General features: G+C 40.0%; 2 protein-coding genes across 2 annotated transcripts in view; both read right to left on the reverse strand.

The window, feature by feature from the left end:
- The window catches only part of LOC121873801 (glutamate receptor ionotropic, delta-2-like), a 15,856-nt gene extending 8,622 nt beyond the window's left edge, over window positions 1-7,234 (reverse strand). The window contains exons 1-3 of the mRNA XM_042377505.1: window positions 6,986-7,234; window positions 6,556-6,646; window positions 5,801-6,101 (exon numbers count right to left, since the gene is read on the reverse strand). Coding sequence (XP_042233439.1) covers window positions 5,801-6,101; window positions 6,556-6,646; window positions 6,986-7,161 — 568 coding nt within the window. The 5' untranslated portion in view covers window positions 7,162-7,234. The remainder of the gene's footprint in view (window positions 1-5,800; window positions 6,102-6,555; window positions 6,647-6,985) is intronic.
- Window positions 7,235-7,920: 686 nt separating this feature from the next.
- LOC121873802 overlaps window positions 7,921-21,805 on the reverse strand; it is a 34,326-nt gene continuing 20,441 nt past the window's right edge. The window contains exons 3-6 of the mRNA XM_042377506.1: window positions 16,922-17,046; window positions 8,675-8,782; window positions 8,327-8,550; window positions 7,921-8,197 (exon numbers count right to left, since the gene is read on the reverse strand). Coding sequence (XP_042233440.1) covers window positions 7,921-8,197; window positions 8,327-8,550; window positions 8,675-8,782; window positions 16,922-17,046 — 734 coding nt within the window. The remainder of the gene's footprint in view (window positions 8,198-8,326; window positions 8,551-8,674; window positions 8,783-16,921; window positions 17,047-21,805) is intronic.

Consider the following 21,805-nt stretch of genomic DNA (forward strand, 5'->3'; position numbering starts at 1 on the left):
TAAGGTTTCAGAACACCCGGACAGCGTCGTAATGTTTGGTCTGGGCGGACGGGTAGTTAGCGTTCGCTGGGACACGCACGCAAGTGATTGTAACTAACAACTGATCTTCCTACACCAGTGTCACCACTGTGGTCGTGATTGTATGACATCGCTTATATTACTTCAGTTGCATTACAGGTTGAGAATACGAAATAGAATACATTCAATGGAATGTATCTATTTCAGTATTCAAGCAAGGACGTCGTTCGTGTGTGGCATCACTGTGGGCTCGTTAGTGTGATATCGTCGCTTGTGTATGATATCACTGTGGTTGTGTTTGTGTGACATCACTCGTGCGTATTGCACGTCACGTGTCTGAGGGACGTCGCTCGTGTGTCACCACTGTAATCGTGATTGCATGACATCGCTTATATTACTTCAGTTGTATTACAAGTTGAAACTGTGTGACATCAACTCCAATTGTGTAACATCAACTCGAGTCTCATTTTGGTCGTGATTGTATGACATCGCTTATATTACTTCAGTTGTATTACAGGTTGAAACTGTGTGACATCAACTCGAGTCTCATTGTGGTCGTGATTATAAGACATCGCTTATATTACTTCAGTTGTATGACATCACGTATACGACTTCAATTGTATGACATCGCTTACATGACTTCAGATTGTATGACATCATTTGTATAACCTCAGTTATATGACATCTTTATAAACAAGCAGACGCGTCAGTTGAAGAGCGTTCGCTTATATTGACTTCAATTGTATGACATCGCTTACATGACTTCAGATTGTATGACATCATTTGTATAACCTCAGTTATATGACATCTTTATAAACAAGCAGACGCGTCAGTTGAAGAGCGTTCGCTTAACCGAACGTCTCTATAGCTGTCCACTGTGTCACCAGTCATGGAAGGAAACAAAGCAGAGGAGACCAGCCTAACCAGCATAGAAGACCTGGAGGCCCTGAACGACCGAAATGCTAACCGGTCACTCACACAGCCAGGGTAATCGGGGGATTAACAGCTGACGCTCACCCAATTGACGGCAATGATGCAGAATATGAAAGATCATATGGAGCAACTTCAGACTTTAGGGGATACAGAGGACTTTGGTGAGATGCTGTCATTACCATGAAGAAAACCCTTTCTGGAAACGAGTGAAGGGATGACAGCCACAACGAGGTATGCGCGAGACACACGTTGTCAACCGCTGGAATCAGGAGTGTCTAGCTGCTACACCTCGACACCCACCCAAGGAGGGTTCCCAACACTCAGCGCTTCAGGGACGGGAACATCCCATTCGAGGGAGAGGGAACGTGTTTCCACCCGTCATACCCACTTCCCGGAAGCATTGACACTCAGGAACCCATAGCCACTGAACACAGGCCGATGCAGCACCATACTTCCGAGCATCGAACTCGCTCGCCGAAACCACTAACGTTGATGAAGGACCATAAGTGACGACTATGTGAATAACGTTCATAAATACAAAGGGCAGCAAGGGAAACCTCCTGGAATCGAGTGGATGTTGGAATTCACTATGGATATGGTTGACAAGGACTGGAGGAGCCAAGCTGAATATATGCAGACTCATCCTCATGCCAATCCTCGTCGAGGAAAAAACTTGTGGGTCTGGTGACAGCAAGAATGAAGACAACCAGAGAAACGGACGATGAACGCTGCTCGTTATGCCACGGAGATCACCTTCAGATGTGTCGGACATTCCTCAGCATGTCCACAGGGAAGTGAACTTCCCTCGTACGGGAAGAATGTCGCTACTTCGCCAGCCTGGGTCATAATCACCGGATAACGGAGTGCAGCTAGGAGATGGTGTGTGGTATAGGTGGCTGCTCTGGAGTACACTCGAGGCTTCTACACTTCACGGGAGCTTCTGACGAGCAGTACCAAGGCTGCAAACAGAGGGAATGCCAGTTTTTCCCTCTCCATTGGCACAATCATGAAAGAAAGAAGTAGTGTAAACGCCGAAGAGATCAGTGTAAAAGTGGTTAGCGTAGGAGAAGGAAAGAGCCGATCCATCACTATCCCCAAGGTCATTGTTGTTTCACCAGGAAGAACTGGAACTCTCATACAATAAGAAGCTTGCCGAACAGCGATTGGCGGGTCCGAATATGCCTCCTAAAGAACCCAAGGCTCTCTCAGAGGTATCAAGAAGAGATGAGACGTCTAGTCGACGAGGGACATGCCGCATCACGAACTCAGTGTTACACCCGGGAAGACTTAGTATCTCTCACACCACCCCGTGTTGAATCCCAACAAGCCAGAAAAGGTGAAAATAATTTGATTGTACAGCCAAATGTGAGTTGATTTCATTGAACAGCCAGGTGATGCAAGGGCCAGACCTTAACAGCAAATTTGATGGGAGTCCTCATCAGATTCAGACAAGGAAAGGTGGCATTCCCGGCTGATATCGAGGTAATGTTCCATTAAGTGAGAGTAGTACCGAACATCGAGACGCCTTACGATTCTTATGGTGGACGGACGACCAGCCGCCAGGGGCCCCGCCACTTACTAAACGACAGTACATCTCTTTGAAGGTATGTGTAGCCCTTCATGCAACGGATATGCGCTACAACGAACATTCCAAGATTGCAGGGAAAGTCTCCATGACGACATCAAGAAAGCGAATTGTAACTTCTACATTGACGACCTGCTTCTCTCAATAGATTCGCCGGGGAAGGCAGCGATAATTACCCATTGACCGAGACAGCTGAAAAGGAAGGGCAGATTCGGTCTTACGAAGGGGGTCTGTAATCACAGGGAAGTCCTCAAAGCAATTCCACAGACAGAGAAAGCCATGGGAATAAAGGAAGTCATTTGAAAGACGACAGGCTCCCCAATGAACGAGCTTTGGGAATATTGTGGGACCTGGAAAAGGACGAACTAGAGGTCCGGGTCCAGATCCCTAAGAAACTAGAGACGAAACGAAATCTTCTGAGTATGGTCAGCTCCATATATGACCCACTGGGACTCATCGCTCCGAGCGTCACAAGAGCCAATATTATATATATATATATATATATATATATATATATATATATATATATATATATATATATATATATATATATATATATATATATATATATATATATCCCAAGATGAGTGTAGACGAGGCATTGGGTTGAATAACGAATCTCCTTCGTGTGTGGCAAGGCCAAGCTATCCCCTCTGAAACAGCAGACCATACCTCGACTCGAGCTCTGCGCGACAGTACTGGCTGCCAAGGCAGGCAAACGACTACAACGAGAACTTGAATTACAAATAGACAGAACAGTGTTCCGGACAGACAGTACGGCAGTCCTTCAATACATACGAAACACAGAATGACGCTTCCATTCCTTCGTGACCAATCGATTGGCAACGATGCATGAGGACTCCAAGGTAGAACAATGGCGCCACGTGACGTCGGCACTGAACCCGGCCGACGACGCTAGTCATGGATTACATAGAGCAGAGCTCAATGAGGAAGGCAGGTGGATTCGAGGACCTGCTTTCCTCTTGTTGGAAGAAGACAGTTGGCCAAAGAGTCCATTGAGGATTCCAGACCTCAGAGACGGAGACCCAGAGGTGAAGAAGGAAACCACGGTGCTGACGGCGAACGTTGACCAGGGGGAGGGTATCCTCGATTAGCTATGGGCCAGGTACTCATCGTGGCATCGACTTCTGAAGAGTGTAGCGTGGATTAGAAGGTTTATAGAATGGCGGCTTGGGAAGCGAAAGAACAAACATCACCGAGAAAATCGGCTCCAGGTCAGCGAATTGGAAGAGGCGAAATTAGCCGTCTTAAGACTGATGCAAAGGAACGGATTCCCTCGAGAACTAGGAATGTTACAACAGGGACAACCCGTGAGAGATAGCGAAATAAGGCGGCTGGAACCTCATCTAGACACTGACGGTCTGATCAGAGTAGGTGGCCGACTGAAACACGCCGCTCTCCACCCAGACCAGGAGAATCCCATACTACTGCCAGGAACAACAGTAACAAGGTCAGGAATGCCCTCCTACAGAAACAAATAGAATGGCAGTTCAAACCCCGGACAGCCCCTCACATGGGAGGAGTGTGGGAGCAACAAATCCGCAATGTAAGGAAGGTCCTCCAGGGAGTGGTGGGCACCCAGACACTAGACGATGAACGCCTCAGCACTATGTTCTGCGCCGTAGAAGAGATTATCAATACCGCCACAGTAAAATAAACATGAGAGAGAGAGAGAGAGAGAGAGAGAGAGGTTGAGATGTTACCGCCACAGTAAGATAAACATGAGAGAGAGAGAGAGAGAGAGGGTGAGAAGGGGGGGGGCAGTGCTGACAACGTGTTTGTTGGTCGTGTCTAATATAAACAGATGCCCTCGCCTAGGGCTGCGATTGGATGGCGATTGCTCAGTAGTCTACCAATTCTTGCAGAAGAAGCAACACGCTTGTCGAACCCAAGACCCTAAAACGTAAATATAAACACTAAATAACTTTAATAAGTATATTTATGTACTGTAATTTGATCATATTATACACCTTGTCTCCTGCTGTATCAACAGATGTAACATGTGAGTTATACTTAAGATGTTAACAGGCTATGAACTGTATATTGATTGTATTATTCATTCTATGTGTCCTGAGATAACAGCATTTGTTATATGTGAATTGTTCTTTAACAGGTTTTGACCGAATTATATGGTACGCGTCAACGTTGAGGGTTTATTTCTCCAGCAACAAACCAATAACGCTCCTATGAGCGTTAACAATATATATATATATAATATATATATATTTATATATATATATATATATATATATATATATATATATATATATATATATATATATATATATATATATATATATATATATATATATATATATATATATATATATATTTTTTTTTTCAGGAATTAGCCCACCTGGGCACAGGTCAATGACCAACATCAGGGCCTGGGGCGAAAATATAATATTAATAATAATAATAATAATAATAATATTAATAATAATAATAATAATAATAATAATAATAATAATAATATTAATAATATTAATAATAATATTAATAATAATATTAATAATAATATTAATAATAATAATAATAATAATAATAATAATAATAATAATAATACAAAAATTAAAAAAAATATTAATAGTCAGAAACAATATATGTATGTTGTGTTGTCATAGTAAGAGAAACAATTGAGACCCTGCAATTGGGTATAAATGAGGCAGAAAGTCAGATGAGCAACCTGGGACTTGGTCACAATTTCGTGATGCCATATGGCAGCAGGGTCTACCATTAGACAACACATTATGCTTCCAATATCTTCCCAGGCGGTAGTACCTCTATGTTTTGTCAATTTACAAATAAATGATCGATTCCAAGTTGTTAGGTCATAGATCACGGGTGAAAATGTGAGATGGGCTGTCCCGACATAAGCTGGCTCGTACACAGCTGGCGTACCAGTTCTCTTTTATCCAATTAAACAAAATATCATAATAGTCGGGGAACCTGAAGGGACTGAAAGGAAAGGCTACCTACCTCTTTTCCCTGGTTTAACACTTATATGTACTAATGAGACATATTAACCCATATATGCCAAGAGATGTTACATATATTTATTCCCGTTTACAGTTTGATTCTTTAAGGTGAGACTCTGGGAAATTGAATAGGTGTTTCCTTCGCATTGATATGTGACAGATGTTATAAGGCAAATTGTCTTGTGATAGCTATTGAAAAATAAACTCTTCAAGCGACAACTAGTATCTCAAAAGAATGGATTGATGTTGCTCTATTCCTATTTACCTTGTTGAAGCAATACTTGGATCAGGTTGAAGGTGCTGTTCATCCTGTTTACTTTGCTGGAATTTCCAATGAAGAAATACAATGAAAAAATAAATGTTGTCACCAGCAAGACTAGCAGCGTTGCCAGGATAGTTGCCCACACCAGCGAAGTATAGGGAAGCAAGAAGCTCCACGGATTCACTTCCGACCGCCCTAGTCCTCCCAGAAATTTTAGGGAGCTCATACTTATTGGCGTCGTAAGGTCTACCACCTGAGACCTGCTGGCAGTCACACTGAAAGGGCCGACAGCGAAGTGCGTCTCCTGGATATAATAAAGCAAAATTCTTGAGGTTACGGATGCAAATTAATAGAATTATTAATTATTTTATATATTACAGATTATGGCAAAGGAAAGCACGACAATAAATTTTTACAGATAATGCAATACTCATTGTGATCTTTTACAGATATAAATAATTCCTTATTATGAGTGTAACTACACATTTATTTTGAATTTACATTCAAATAAATCAATAAAGTTTACCTGGTTTTATTTAACCAGATTATCCTCGTCTACCTCATCTATACCTATAATCAGTTATGTAATGCTTCGTTAGTACAGTACTAGGAAGAATTGGCTTATGTCTATTTTATGCTTGTTACTCTCGCTTAACTTATGTTTTGACTAGAATATCATAAAATGTACAGTGTTCTTGAAAATATACATTGATAATACTGATGCCTTCCGCTTTTTATTTCTATAACACAATACTTACCCCTCTCATCACCATACCCACTATACCAGACCAGGATCCATCAGTCTTCTTGCTGCCAGTACTACCATCAGAGGGTTTGACGAATGTGTATCTGACGGAGAAATAATAATACTATACAATATATTTATTTTTCAGTGGCTGTCTCTAACAGGAATCTATTATTTAAGGAAATACCTCTTAGTCAAGTAAACATTGTGTGTGAATTTTTCCAAACCAATTAAATGAATTATCAAGACGATATTATTGTTAATAATTAGTTCTAAATGAAATAAACAGGTTTTACTAAATAAATTAAATCAGAAGAATATCCCTGCCCATCTGTGTGACGCACTGCAGTTATTACCCTCGTCTGATTATACTACTATATTTTGGTACCCATTAGTACAACTAAGACAGTTCAACATATTACAAATTATGGTGATACACTTACGTGAAATTGAAAGCTTTGGCAAGATAATCCAATAAGTCTACAGAGGGACCCTTAAACCAGAGACGCTTTCCTCCCGGCGCGGTTTCATCATCCTTCATAAAAGCTCTAGTTAGTAAACGCTCGTCCATCGCCACTTCAAAGGACGGTAGATGAGGAAACCTGTGAGAACAAGCCATCCTGTTTTGTTGAACAACATAACAGAGTTAACACAGGTGTAGTTAACACAGGTGTATACTTTAAACTAATGTGGTTGAAATACTGTAGCTGAAGGGTCTTTGAGAATAATTCAGAAATAATTCTAAATGTTTAATCAACAATGTATTACTACACATAGAACGTTATCAAAACTTACGTAGCTACTGTAGGTATTTGAAGTAGAACTAAGGATTTATCTTCTGATTCTTGTCTAATACATACTGTACTTGCTTGTTGAAGCGCTAAATACTGATAATTGCCTAACCTAACCTAACCTAATCTATTATATTATTTGGTTATCTTTTGGTGGTAAACGACGCCTTAAATGAAGCAGAGCAAATGTTACTAAGTTGGAATTAATTTCCATTTTGTTGTAGGAATAAAAAAAGTTATCTCTACTTGGCAAAAACAATGACTATTCCTGTTTACCGGACCATACACAACAAAATAATGAAGTGGACTTGTTTCCTGTGTTTCAAGTTTTTTATCGAGACAGTATGTTCCTATACATTAAAGACACTGGAAACATTCTCCCAGAGGACCCATAGCATGGCAATTACAGTCATAAAAGAATGAGCATAATGCTGTGCAGATATTTTATGACATTTATTGAGGTTAGATTTAGAATGACAGCTATCTGAACAGTTGGCCGAGCAAGAGCACTTTGACCCGTGTTTCCGTTAATAAGTGTGTGTGTGTGTGTGCGCGCGCATATTATCTTGATATAAATTTATTGACAATCAGATGAAATAAGTACAAATAAACTCTAAATATAAAGAACTGTATTTTGTATTCAGAACGACGATAGAGAGGTCATAATATGTTGTAATTGAAGCCGAATGTTTATGATTAGAAAAATAACTTAATTGTAATAATATTGTAAATACTTGCTTGTAAAATTTTTCTGGAAAAAGTGGGATGTAACCACTGATTTTTAAATGTTTTTCGGGAGTCCAGGAAGCGACCCGTATCACTGGAGGTTTATGTCTGTACGGCATATGAACGTACACTCCGCATCTATAATAGTTGATTTTTTTTTATAATACCGACTAAAAGCTTTTGTTATATTACATTATTATGTTCTTGTTATTTAATGTTTAATCCTTATATATATATTCGTATGTCATTATATTCTTAGGTGACTACTTTAGTTTTCCGAAGTTGTTCTCCATGATGAGCAACATGGCATTATTTATGGAGAAAAATTCGTGTAGGTGGTGGAGATCAGAGAGAGGCAGGCGAGTGACGGCGAGGAGCCTCGTCGACCACTGCAGGAGGCGGCCCTTGAGGGACCACTCAGCGAAGGCGGCGAGAAAGGCTGAGTCGTCGCTCACCACCGCCACTGTCACACACAGCGATATCTGGCGCAGCTGGTGACGTCAGTCAGGTGGAAACAAAAAGAAGTTAGGAAGAATGACCTCATCAGCATATGTAAGGAACATAAGGGTAGTGAACGCTATCTACCTCAATAATATCATCTAGTTCTAGACCTACCCGCCGAGCCTCGCTCATCAATCGGAAGAGAGTCTTGTTCTTATCATGTCCATTCGATGCTGCCTCGAATACCCCAACTCCCCTTGATGCCCGCAGGTGATTGATCACCTGCAATACAAATAGAAGATATTTACAAAACAAATATGCTATCATTAACTTTAAAACGAAATAAAAGTTAAAACAACGATCCGTTATGTCACATATTAAAGCTTATACATGTATTATCTCTACAAGATTTGCTCTAAGCTTCAGAATTCTTACATGTGTTACATATGTCTGTGTGTTTACATAATATTAAGATGTGTGCTGTACAATATATTCATTTTGTATCGGTCACCGTTGCCAGAGCAGTTTTCTATGAAGCAACTATGAATTAATTATTTTTTGCATCGGGAGCGAAGTATATTGGTTCTATGTAATTTCTAATATTTTGTAATCATATAGTATTATGCATTTATATAAAGAAGTTTTGAGTTAACATTCTGATTGTAAGAGATGTAATGTTTTAAGAGCTCTCTTCCTCTAGGAGTAATACAGCATATGGGTGAGAAACCAGGAAAGTGACTGTAATCTTATTTCATCCTTTATTTATCATTTATTTTGGCATTATTTTTGTCACTAGCATTATGGGTGAATATTTGGTTATACTTTTGTGAATGGAGGAAGAGCTGTATTGTGAGATTAAGATAGCTAACCTAATAAATTAGTTGGGTCACAGGACTATGCAGTGTTAATGTCTGTACTATTGTACAGTAAATATGAGTGTTGATTATTATAAATTAGTATTTCTTAAAGTCCTGACTCAAATTGCATAATATAATGAATGGTGTCCTTGGGTGTATTCTCACAATGTAATTATACTAAATGTCATTTTCAACCGTCAGCTGGAGGTAGCAAAGGAATATCAACATGATTTTGGTCTGTTAACCAAAGCTATTATTTCAGAATGTAAGTCTGATTAATGAGCCTAGGAGTTGTAGCACTGCTGAAAGAGGAGGCACTGAGGTGTACTGTACTGTGCACTACTGAGGACTGAGAGTGACAGTGTAAGTAAGTGAATATTGGCAGGGTATTACAAGGTTTGTTAACCAGTAACGTTGTGTGATCAGATTATTTTTGTGTTTAAGAAAACAGCATAATAGCAGCAAATGCAAATGTAAAGAAATTCTCTGAAATCTAGGATGTAAACCATCTCTAACAATGCACAAAAAAGAACAGGTTAATATTCGTCCATTGGCAGGTTTCCAATTTTCAATATTACAGACACAAAGACTTTAAAACCAAACATACGACTTCATATAATTTTTTGTGCAGATCAATATTAACGGAGTAGCTCTCTCATTTCTAGGCGTAAATTTCTGTGCCATCCATCACTTCTCTCCTCTCCTCCTCCCCCTCCTCTTTTCTACATGATAACCAATGACCTTCAAGTATCGTGTCATGTAACTTGGCTGGCTAATCATTTTGAAGCAGCCTTCCACAGTGTAATTTCGAATTTTGAAGGCTTATGATGGCGTGCGATAGGTGCTCTCTCCCTTATTTACACAGTAGCTGTTATTCAGTGAGCTTATGAGAACGACAGTGAAGCAATCCAAATATTACAAGATCAAGGTGTCCTACCAACATCAGTACCCTGTCATATGTAAGGGCTGTAACGAACGGGATGGTTGTCCGCCGCTCGTTTGCTTGTTCGCTGCCCCACGAGAGGGATAGACGGAGGTGAGAAGGTCGCTGCTGCCTCGTCGCACACCAGACACTATCCAGTCGTCATCACAGCTGCTACTTCCCCGCTGTTCGGTTCCACTCTGGTTGTGTACTCATCTGAGGTTCGTGGGGCTCGTGGGCTGATTCCCCAGTCCTATCCTATTCGGCTGTCAACTCTGGTCACCTATTGCAGCTACTGCCGCGGCTGCCACGTGATCGCCACTTCCTCCACGCCCTATCCACCGTTCATGCCCTGGCGTCTCTCCTGTGTGGCAAGACATCGCCCACCAACGCCGGCGCCGAGTGAGGAAGCTGCCCTGGACCTTCCCCCTGAGAGCAGATCACCGCGTTACCAGAACATTCCACCGTGGTGGTTAGGAGGAAGATTCATCTGCAGCCGTATTAAATACCTGTGCTTTGTTGTATTGATTGTTTTGTTTCAAGTAATTGTTTGACTCCAGTGCTGTTTATTTATTGTTTGTGGGAGTGGTGTCAGAGTTAAATTATTGTGATTATTTTCGTAGTAAAGAGATGTCAATCTCTAACAGTTGTTTGTTACCCCTGATTAGGCAACCTTCCCAGGATAGTCTCTAACCTTGGTTTCTGAGGGTTAGTATTCGTTACCGGTGTTTGTTGTAAGTCGCCGTGTGAGCGCCGCTTGCTGTCTGAGGCCTGGAAGTAAGTGTTGTTTGGTGCTTATCCCTTCCTTCTGTTGTGCTTATTTTGTTGCTCTTCATCGTACTAGGGAAGTCAGTTAGTGTTAGTTGGGATGCACTGTGGATGCTGCCATAGCATTTTGTTGTTGATTCACCTGGTGCGGTTCTTTTCCCTGAGGTGATTTAACTGGACTGGGTGAGAAACAAGGTTTCCTCCAGCCGGATTGAATCATTTAATGGTTTGATTGAGCCACTAAGTAGCTATTTTTGGCAAGTTTCGGGGTAAGTTGTTTAATTTGTCACTTTGGCTCTTGGCCTTTTGTATCATTATGTCTAGTTTTGAGGAGTTGAAAGGTCAAGCGGTGGCCCTGGGTCTGACAGGTGCTGAGGTTGGTCGGTATGTGATCATCCTACAGACTGCCGAGAGAGAGGAGCGCGCAAGAGAGAGAGAGGAACGCAACAGAGAGAGGGAGAGAGAGGAACGCAACAGAGAGAGAGAGAGAGAGAGAGAGTTAGCCAAGTTACAGGCAGAGAAGGGCATAGAACTAGCTAGGATTACTGCTCGAACCTAGTTTGCCTGTTTATCGTGAAAGAGAAGACATCGCCTCCTACCTTGTTAGGTTTGAACGAGTAGCCGAGCTACCTGGTGTGGACAAAGATAGCTATGCTTAAAGGTTGGGTAGCCTACTGAGTGGGAAACCGGTACAGATTTATATGCTCCTGTCTGCCGACATCAATAGAGATTACCCTTTGTTGAAGCAAGCTCTCTTGCGAGGGTTTAACAAAGATTAGGGCAGGGAAACATACCAGCAATTTTTAATCCACCTGGGTCGTTTGTTTCAACAATGGCTAGAGACGTCAGAAGTTATTAAAACCTTGGTGTCTCTCACTAACTTTATGACATTCGACCAGTTTCTGTCTTCTCTACAGCCAGACTTGAGAATATTCATCAATGAACGCAGGCCAGCAAAGCTAGGAGAAGCTGTACAACTTGCTGACAGCTGATCAGAAGTAACAGTTGCTTCTGAAGATGTCTTGAATAAAGACGAAAGCTAAGGTGCTCCATTGTTTCCCTTTTTCCTGTGTGATTTTATCAAGATTTACCTTATCCATGTTTTCATTGTGGATCTACATGATATATATATATATATATATATATATATATATATATATATATATATATATATATATATATATATATATATATATATATATATATATAATGAAGAGGAGAATCAGGGTAAACACAAACATCTTGAAGTAGGGCTTCGTTTAATTGCTAACGTTTCGGAAATAATCCTTTTCCATCATCAGAGCCTAAAAAGTTTTGAAAAAGTTTAAAAATACAGGTGATATACAATAAAAATATAATATTATACGAAAATTTACCTACGATAAACTTCAAAACTCTTTGTTAGCGTATCTAAACCAGGTATCCTGTACGGTCTACCAAAGGTACACAAGGATGAGTGTCCCTTACGCCCTATATTGTCTGCCCTTGGCACCTTCAACTATAATCTGTCTAAATTCCTCGTTCCCATATTGTCACCAATCACCATTAATCAATACTCTGTTAAAGACTCTTTTAGTTTTGCTAAAGAGCTAACTAGCATATCATTCAACAATTGTGTTATGGCTAGCTTTGATATACAGTCTCTATTTACCAACATCCCTCTTGCCGAAACTATTGACATATGTACAGATGAACTGTTCTAAAATACTGATATAATTGATGGATTCAATGGACCATAATTTAAAGAATTTTTAAAACTGGCTGTAAATGATTGTTTGTATTTATTTAATAACAAAGCTTATAAACAATGTGATGGTGTTGCTATGGGTTCACCTTTAGGTCCCACGTTGGCCAACGCTTTCCTCTGTCACCACGAGAAGCTTTGGCTTACCGAATGTCCCCCCAATTTAAGCCTTTGTTCTATCGTCGGTATGTTGATGACACTTTCTTAATTTTCAGATCACTTGATCACGTCCCTATGTTCCTAAATTATTTAAATTCGAAACATGGCAACATCAAATTTACTTGTGAATTGGAAAAGGAAAAATTCTTCCATTCCTTGATGTTAATATCCACCGTCTTCATAATAGTTTCGAGACAGCCTTATACAGAAAACCAACTTTCACTGGTTTGAGTTCAAAACTTTCATCTTTTATTCCTCTTAAATACAAACGTAATCTAGTACTTACTCTTACCAACAGAGCCTTCAATATATGTTCAAGCTATTTCCACTTGGATATTGAACTAAAATACATAAATGAACTACTCTTTAACAGTGGTTTCCCTAAGAGATTTACAGACACTTATATTGGCAAAACGCTTAATAGGTTTTTTAGTCCCACACAGCCTGAAATCCACACTGTCCCTAAATATTCAATCTATTTCACCATCCCGTACACAGGCCCACTCAGTTTCACCCTTAGAAATAAACTTAAGAAGCTTTTCAATGAATTCTATCCACAAATTTCTCTTAGACTAATCTTTAAAACCCAGAGTTCAATTAAGAAAATCTTTAAAATTAAAGACACCATACCCACACACCTGCAATCCTCAGTTGTTTATCAATTTACGTGTGCTAGCTGTAGGGCAGCATATATAGGTAAAACTAAAAGACATTTGATAACTCGCATCCATGAACACTTGGGCCGTTCCGTTCGAACAGGCCATTTAATAACACAACCACCACATTCAGCTATTCGTAACCACGCCCACCAACATGACCACCCGTTTTCGCCATCTGATTTCTCAGTTCTTGGCAACAGCGACTGTGATACAGACCTCCTCATTATGGAGGCATTACACCAGTACAAAGAAAAGCCATCGCCTTGTGATATGGCCTCTAGTGAATTGTTATGTTTTTCACATTAAGGCTCGTCTGAATTAAGGTAATACCCCCTGTACATTTTATTTCATACTTTTTATTCCTGACTTTACCTTTGTATGTAGGTCTCGTCATTTTTGTCGGTTTTGAATTGGATTGCTCTTTTTTAAATTTTTGAAGTTTATCGCAGGTAAATTTTCGTATAATATTATGTTTTTATTGTATATCACCTGTATTTTTAAACTTTTTCAAAACTTTTTAGGCTCTGATGATGGAAAAGGATTATTTCCGAAACGTTAGCAATTAAACGAAGCCCTACTTCAAGATGTTTGTGTTTACCCTGGTTCTCCTCTTCATTATAAAACTACGCTTTCCACGTAACAAGTCCATTGCTGAAGTTATTAATATATATATATATATATATATATATATATATATATATATATATATATATATATATATATATATATATATATATATATATATATATATATATATATATATATATATATATATATATATATATATATATATATATATATATATATATATATATATATATATATATATATATATATATATATATATATATATATATATATATATATATATATATATATATATATATATATATATATATATATATATATATATATATAATATATATATATATATATATATATATATATATATATATATATATATATATATATATATATATATATATATATATATATATATATGATAACTACAAGGAAAGAAGAAAACACGAAGTTCCTAAGCGCTTCAGGGGTGAGTACAGACTAAGGAGAAGTACAAAACAAGGTACAGAGGAGGGTGAGATCAGGTCCACAATGGTATGTAGGTAATGGCCCTACTAATCTTTAAATAGCACCGCAACGGTCGGTAGTCAGGTCAGAGGGTAGACCCAACGTTCTCACCTGGTTACAAATCTTCTTAATTACAAAATTGTCCAGTTTGTACATGCCATTACTCAAATTCATGTTGAATGCTTCGTATGTTTAATGAGACTAGATTCTATGATGTTCCTACTATCAATTGAATTACAAGGTAACATTGAGGAGGCATTATCCAGTCAATGCAATGCTTGTTATCCTCAAAATGAACAAACAGAGCATTGGATTCCTGGCCTGTCCTAACACTATATTTATGTTGTTTAAGTCTAGTTACAAGATCTTTTACCTGTCTGGCCTAAGTAAAACATATTACATTCCTTGCATGGAACTTTATAAATGCAACCAATAGTGTTGTTGGGGAGTTCTTGATTAGCATTTGTTTAACAGTGCATGAGTTTTCTTTGTGGTTATCAGCATATACCTAGATCATGCGTACTCTACAGTGATTTACTTGCATATATATATACTTCATTTTTCGTCCATATAACACGCCGACTTTGAACATAATGACCACAGACCGAACCGATTTTATATAACACGGATTTAAATAATTATCGACTCACCAGCTAGAATTGAACCTCGACCTACTGGGTGGACTAGAGAACGCCACCGACCAACCTACAAGGACACTAAAAGCAGTCCTAGGCTCTGTTATATTTCACACAAAGCCTGTACATCGAGGTGATTGCGCCGTGAACCTCATTGGGAACTGCCCATGCCTCGTATGTGGTGTCAGTAGCATTTTACCGAATCCAGCTGTTGGTCGGTAGCTGTTCCTAGTCACACCCAGTAGGTCGAGGGTTCGATTCCTTGCTGGTGAGGTTGTTGATTATATGTTCAAAGTCCGCGTGTTATATGGACTAAAAATGAAGTATATATATGTACCTCGCGTTTCATACCAGCTGGATTCGGTAAAATGCTACTGACACCACATACGAGGCATGGGCAGTTCCCAATGAGGTTCACGGCGCCATCACGGCGCCATCTCGATGAACAGGCTTTGTGTGAAATATAACAGAGTCTAGGACTGCTTTTAGTGTCCTTGTGGGTTGGTCGGTAGCGTTCCCTAGTCCCACCCAGTAGGTCGAGGGTTCGATTCCTGGCTGGTGAGGTCGTTGATTATATATATATATATATATATATATATATATATATATATATATATATATATATATATATATATATATATATATATATATATATATATATATATATATATATATATATATATATCACTAAAGGTGCGCGTGATCCAAGTATATGCTGCGAACAACCGTGTTTTCTTGTTTCCTTATAATAACTAATTGATTTTTTGCATCGGGAGCGAAGTATATTGGTTCTATGTAATTTCTAATATTTTGTATTCATATAGTATTATGCATTTATATAAAGAAGTTTTGAGTTAACATTCTGATGGGTGAGAAACCAGGAAAGTGACTGTAATCTTATTTATCCATTATTTATCTTATATTTTGGCATTAATGTATTCACCAGTATTATGAGTGAGTATTTAGTGATACTTCTTTTGTGAACGGAGGAAGAGCTGTATTGTGAGATTAATATAGGCAACCTAATGAATTAGTTGGGTCACAGGACTATGCAGTGTTAATGTCTGTCCTATTGTTTTATAGTAAATATAATGAGTGCTGATTATTATAAATTAGTATTTCTTAAAGTTCTGACTCAATTTTAGCGATAAAATGGATAGGTTCCTTGGGTGTATTCTCACAATGTAATTCTACTAAATGTCATTCAGCTTCAAATGTCTTGTCTGTTAACCAAAGTTGTAATTTCAGAATGTAAGTCTGATTAATAAGCCTAGGAGTTGGAGCACTGCTGAAAGTGGAGGATTAGTTATTAGTGGCCATGATACATGGTACACTAGCTTACATATCAAATCCCTTCAAAATCAGTATACCAAGCTCCAGAAGCTGTTACCATAACTGTTGTAGAAGATGAGCACAACTTTGTTGAATTAGAAAGACGAAAGGTTGGATGGAAAATCCAAACATTGTGTGCACTGGTTTATGAAGGAGACTCCTATGGTTTTGCTCATAAAAGTTAAAAAAAAATTTCGGTAAATACTTGATATAGACCGAAAGATTGTTTTAACACTGATGCTCAGAAATAACCTACATTGAAGAAAGTGGTAGACGACGTGGTGGCATCTGTGAAGAAAAGGACGGTGCAGTGGAGCATAGACACTCTTGACATCACAGCTTCCACCACCTCATTTGCTAATGACAGCGATTCACTCTCCACTATCGAATAAAAGAAATAAAAAGTAAATCAGAAGACCGGTCATCCAATATATAAATTTTAACCCCGTGGCAAAGTTTGAAGAGTGACCAAAACAAAACAAAAACTGTCACAATACTCAAATATAAACTATCCATATTCACACTTACAGCTTCAGTGTTATGAAGACCTGGAAAGTTCAGTTTCGAGACATTGAACACAAACTGACGATGACAGACGAAAGTACATAGTGACACACAACACAGATATACCTGTTTCTAAATACATTCAATATTATAGGTTGAAGCAATTAAATATAAAGTAAGGGATACAAACCTTGCCGGCTGACCTAGCCTCATCTGTAATAAGTATAACACCATGAGGAAATTTTACACCTTTTGTGCTCGGACGAGTATGATTGTTTCTCAACAGGTTTAACACCAATGAGCTTCAGATCATCCAATTTAAATCCCGAAAACCTTTTCTGCCATCATTGTACGAAACGTTACCATGGTAACGCTCTGTCAATTTTAGCTCTATATGCATCAAATGTTAATAAAATGGACCTTGTCACTGTTCATTCATATAAAAGAAATTGGTAAAAACCCGTCAACCCTTTTTCGAGTATATTTGACACACACACACACACACACGCACATACATCCTTGACCACCAGAGGGTCAAGACCTACCAGGCGCTGCTGAGCAGTGGCTCCCCTTGGCCATGTTCAGCCCCACTCCCCAAGTCCCTCTCCCCGACCCATCCTCACCACCGGGATATCAACTTAATCAAAAGTGACAATTTCGTTTCACAAAGAAGTGGGATCAGTGTTGAACAGTGTTTAAGCCAGTGAATTCAGCACCAGACGGTACCAGTGAGATCAGTGACCCACCACTGAGATAAGCACCCTTGGGAACTGACCACCATCTTCTGACCAGGAGGTGCTAATCAGTCCACCATAGCAACATCAGTGGGTCGGATTCACACCTGACTACGAGATAACACAGCACCACCCAACAGAGTGAAGTACTGTGACACCACGCAACACCACGCGGTGTCCCCATGACCACGAGCGGGCCTTCATATCAGCACATACTGGCGAGTTACTGCACTACGTGAGCACCACACCACCCGGTGCCTCCATGACTAGGTGAGGTCCTTCATTTCAACATCATACGAGTTACTGCACCACGTGAACACCACACCACCCGGTGCCTCCATGACCACGTGAGGTCACACCACGAGTTACCGGTGCCTCCATGACCACGTGAGGTCCCTCCATGACCACGTGTCCTTCAACACCTACGGATGAGTTACTGCACCACGTTACCACGTGAGGTCCTTCACACACGGACGAGTGACCACGTGACACCACACCACCGGTGTCCCCATGACCACGAGCGGGCCTGCACTACCGAGTGACCACACCACACCACCCGGTGATGGGTGAGGTCCTTCATGCACCACGTGAACACCACACCACCCGGTGCCTCCATGACCACGTGAGGTCCTTCATGTCAACACCTACGGACGAGTTACTGCACCACATGAACACCACACCACCTGGTGCCTCCATGACCACGTGAGGTCCTTCATGTCAACACCTACGGATGAGTTACTGCACCACGTGAGCACCACACCACCCGGTATCCCCATGACCACGTGAGGTCCTTCATATCAACACCTTCGGACGAGTTACTACACCACGTGAGCACCACACCACCCGGTGTCCCCATGACCACGTGAGGTCCTTCATGTCAACACCTACGGACGAGTTACTACACCACGTGAATACCACACCACCCGATGTCTCCATGACCACGTGAGGTCCTTCATATCAACACCCGAGGACGAGTTACTACACCATGTGAGCACCACACCACCCGATGTTTCCATGGCCACGTGAGGTCCTTCATATCAACACCCGAGGACGAGTTACTACATCACATGAACACCACACCACCCGATGTTTCCATGACTAGCCCAGGCCCGGGCCCTCAACTGCAAACTATAATAATTTGTATGTTCAATTCATGTTCCTTCTTCTTTCAGTAATGAAAGATTTTGTTAAACGACCCACCCACCCCATGTCTTTGTATGTAATAAGTCATTTTGTCCAAAGTATATTTTCAGCCTTCGGGCTGCAGAACTTTTTCAATAAACCGTTAATTATTATTATTATTATTATTATTATTATTATTATTATTATTATTATTATTATTATTATTATTATTATTATTGTCGTCGTCGTCGTCGTCGTCATCGTCGTCGTCATCGTCATCGTCATCGTCGTCATCGTCGTCATCGTCATCGTCATCATCATCATCATCGTCATCGTCATCATCATCATCGTCATCATCATCATCATCGTCGTCGTCATCATCATCATCATCATCATCATCATCATCATCATCATCATCATCATCATCATCATACACAGAACCGAGGACAATACCCTGTCATGCAGTCGCTGTGGGCCGTTATGATAAGCTGCATTAAAAAGTAAGGTGAAAAATTAGTCTAGAAAATAATGTAAATTAGTCAGGAGAGGCGGGCGAGCACTGGGCTAACCAAAAAAAGATATATAAGTATTGAACTAGTGACTCTTTTGCAAGTAATTAAAGTCACCAGTGGAGACTCATTTTTTTTTTCTGTAACCGCAGAAAAACTTATATCTTATCATTCGGTGAACTATTACCAGCTGATCATTTTTGGCGCAATTTTCACCACGAGTTAATCATGTGGACCTTGTCAAATAAATACAAATAATTTTTTCACGGGGAATAGCCCATCTGGGCACAGGTCATCGACCCACAACGGGGCCTAGGAGGGGCGAAAATATAAGAATAGAAAGAAATTAAGATGGAAAAGGAAAAGGTTATATTAATCTACACCACGAAGATGTCGGAAAACCAGTTTTTTGAAGTGAGACAGATTGTATGAGTATGGAATTACAGAAGAAGGCAGAGCATTTAACAGTTTGGCTGTGTGAGGAAAGAACGATAAACTTTAATGGGTTATTCTAATGTGATCGACATCCACAGAGGAACGGTGGGCACCGCGGGCAAAACGAATGTTACGAGCCCACGGCATTGCCGGCGGAACACAAGATACCAAATCCACCGAACATTGCCCGTTAAAGTACCTGTAAAGAGAGAGTGAAGCAATATTGCGTCGAAGAGAAAGAGAAGAATGAAAATCAACAAAATGAGGAGAATTAATAAGACGAAATGCCTTTGATTCCACCCTATCTAACAGTTGGACAGAAGCAGAGCCATCCCAGATGTGAGAGTAGAACTCCAAGTTAGGGCGAATGAATCCCTTATACACTTGAAGCAACTGCTCAAGAGTGAAGTAGCTGCGGCATCTATAAGACATTCCCAGCTTTCGGGGGGCAGCTTTAGCAATGTTGAGGATGTGTGGCTTCCATGACATATTAGAGTAAATGGTGAGGCCTAGCATATCTATTTTAGAATTCGGCAGAATGATTGCGTCCTGAAATGTGATCACCTAATTTGAAAAGTGTAATTCGCAAATACTGAGTTTTATTACAATCGAATTTAACCAATTTTATTCCCCCCAGATCTAGTTTGAGAATTAGGGGGAAGGGAAAATGTGAAGAAGAGTGAGGAGTAGAATCATCAGCGTAAGAATAGATAGAATTAGTTGTAGTGTGAAGTAAATCATTGATGAGAAGAAGGAAGAGAGTAGGTGAAAGAACAGAACCCTGTGTGACACCGCTAGGTAGAGAAAGACAGAGAGGTTTGATACCCCGACAACAACTGCCATGAATCGTTTCTCAAGGGAGCTAGAAATTAGAGAACAAAGTGGGGGAAGGAAACCACAAGAGGAAAGTTTAGAAAGCAAAGACTAGTGTAATACCCTGTCAAATGGCTTGGAGATGTCGAGAGCCACGACGAAAGTTCCCCATAATCCCTAAGAGAGGATGACCAAAGATGGGTGCAGTAGGAGAGCAGATCACTAGTAGATCTCGCCTGGCGAAAGCCATACTGGTGATCCGATAAAAGAGAATAGAGTTCAAGGTGACGGAGAAAATGAGAGTTTAAAATAGTTTTGAAAATGAGGCGTTAGTTAGAGGGGTTGGAATGGTCACCCTTCTTCAGGATGGGCTGGGCTGAATCGAGGCATGCTTCCAAGAAGAAGGAAAAGTTTGGGTTTTGTGGCAAAGGCGAAAGAGGCGAGCAAACACAGGGGCAAGAACTTCAGCACACTCTCTCAAAACACGAGCGGATGTTCTGTCCGGTCCGTGAGCTTTACTCACATTCAACCTGGATAACACACCAGCAAACCTACGAGTAGAGATTATAGGGAAGTGCGTAGGTTCAGTAGGAACAGCAGGAGTACGAGGGATAGAGTTAGAATCGTCTAAGGTTGAGTTAGAGGAGAATAAGATGCCAAAGAGATTGGCTTTATCAGGGGGAGAGTTGGCTATAGAGTTATCAGGTCGGAAGAGAGGAAGAAAAGGGGGAGTGCTGAAGTTATTGCAGATGATTTTGTTTAAGGACCAGAAGTATTTACTAGAAGAAGAGTTAGTCAGGACAGCGGTCTTTCATTTTTTTTTAAATTCCACTTGACCCTACGAAGAATAGCATTACAACGATTCCTATAAGTAATGAAAGAGGAGTGGGTAATAGGAGAAGGAGATAGTTTCATAACTTGATATGCCCTTTAGCCCTATCTTTCTCCCTACATGCAAGAGAACAGGAACGATCAAACCATGATTGTAGAGTGAAAGTTTTGGTAGAGGACGGGATAAATGCA

This window comes from Homarus americanus, unplaced genomic scaffold (genome assembly GCF_018991925.1).
Source record: "Homarus americanus isolate GMGI-L3 unplaced genomic scaffold, GMGI_Hamer_2.0 scaffold25827, whole genome shotgun sequence".
Taxonomy (NCBI): Eukaryota; Metazoa; Arthropoda; class Malacostraca; order Decapoda; family Nephropidae; genus Homarus; species Homarus americanus.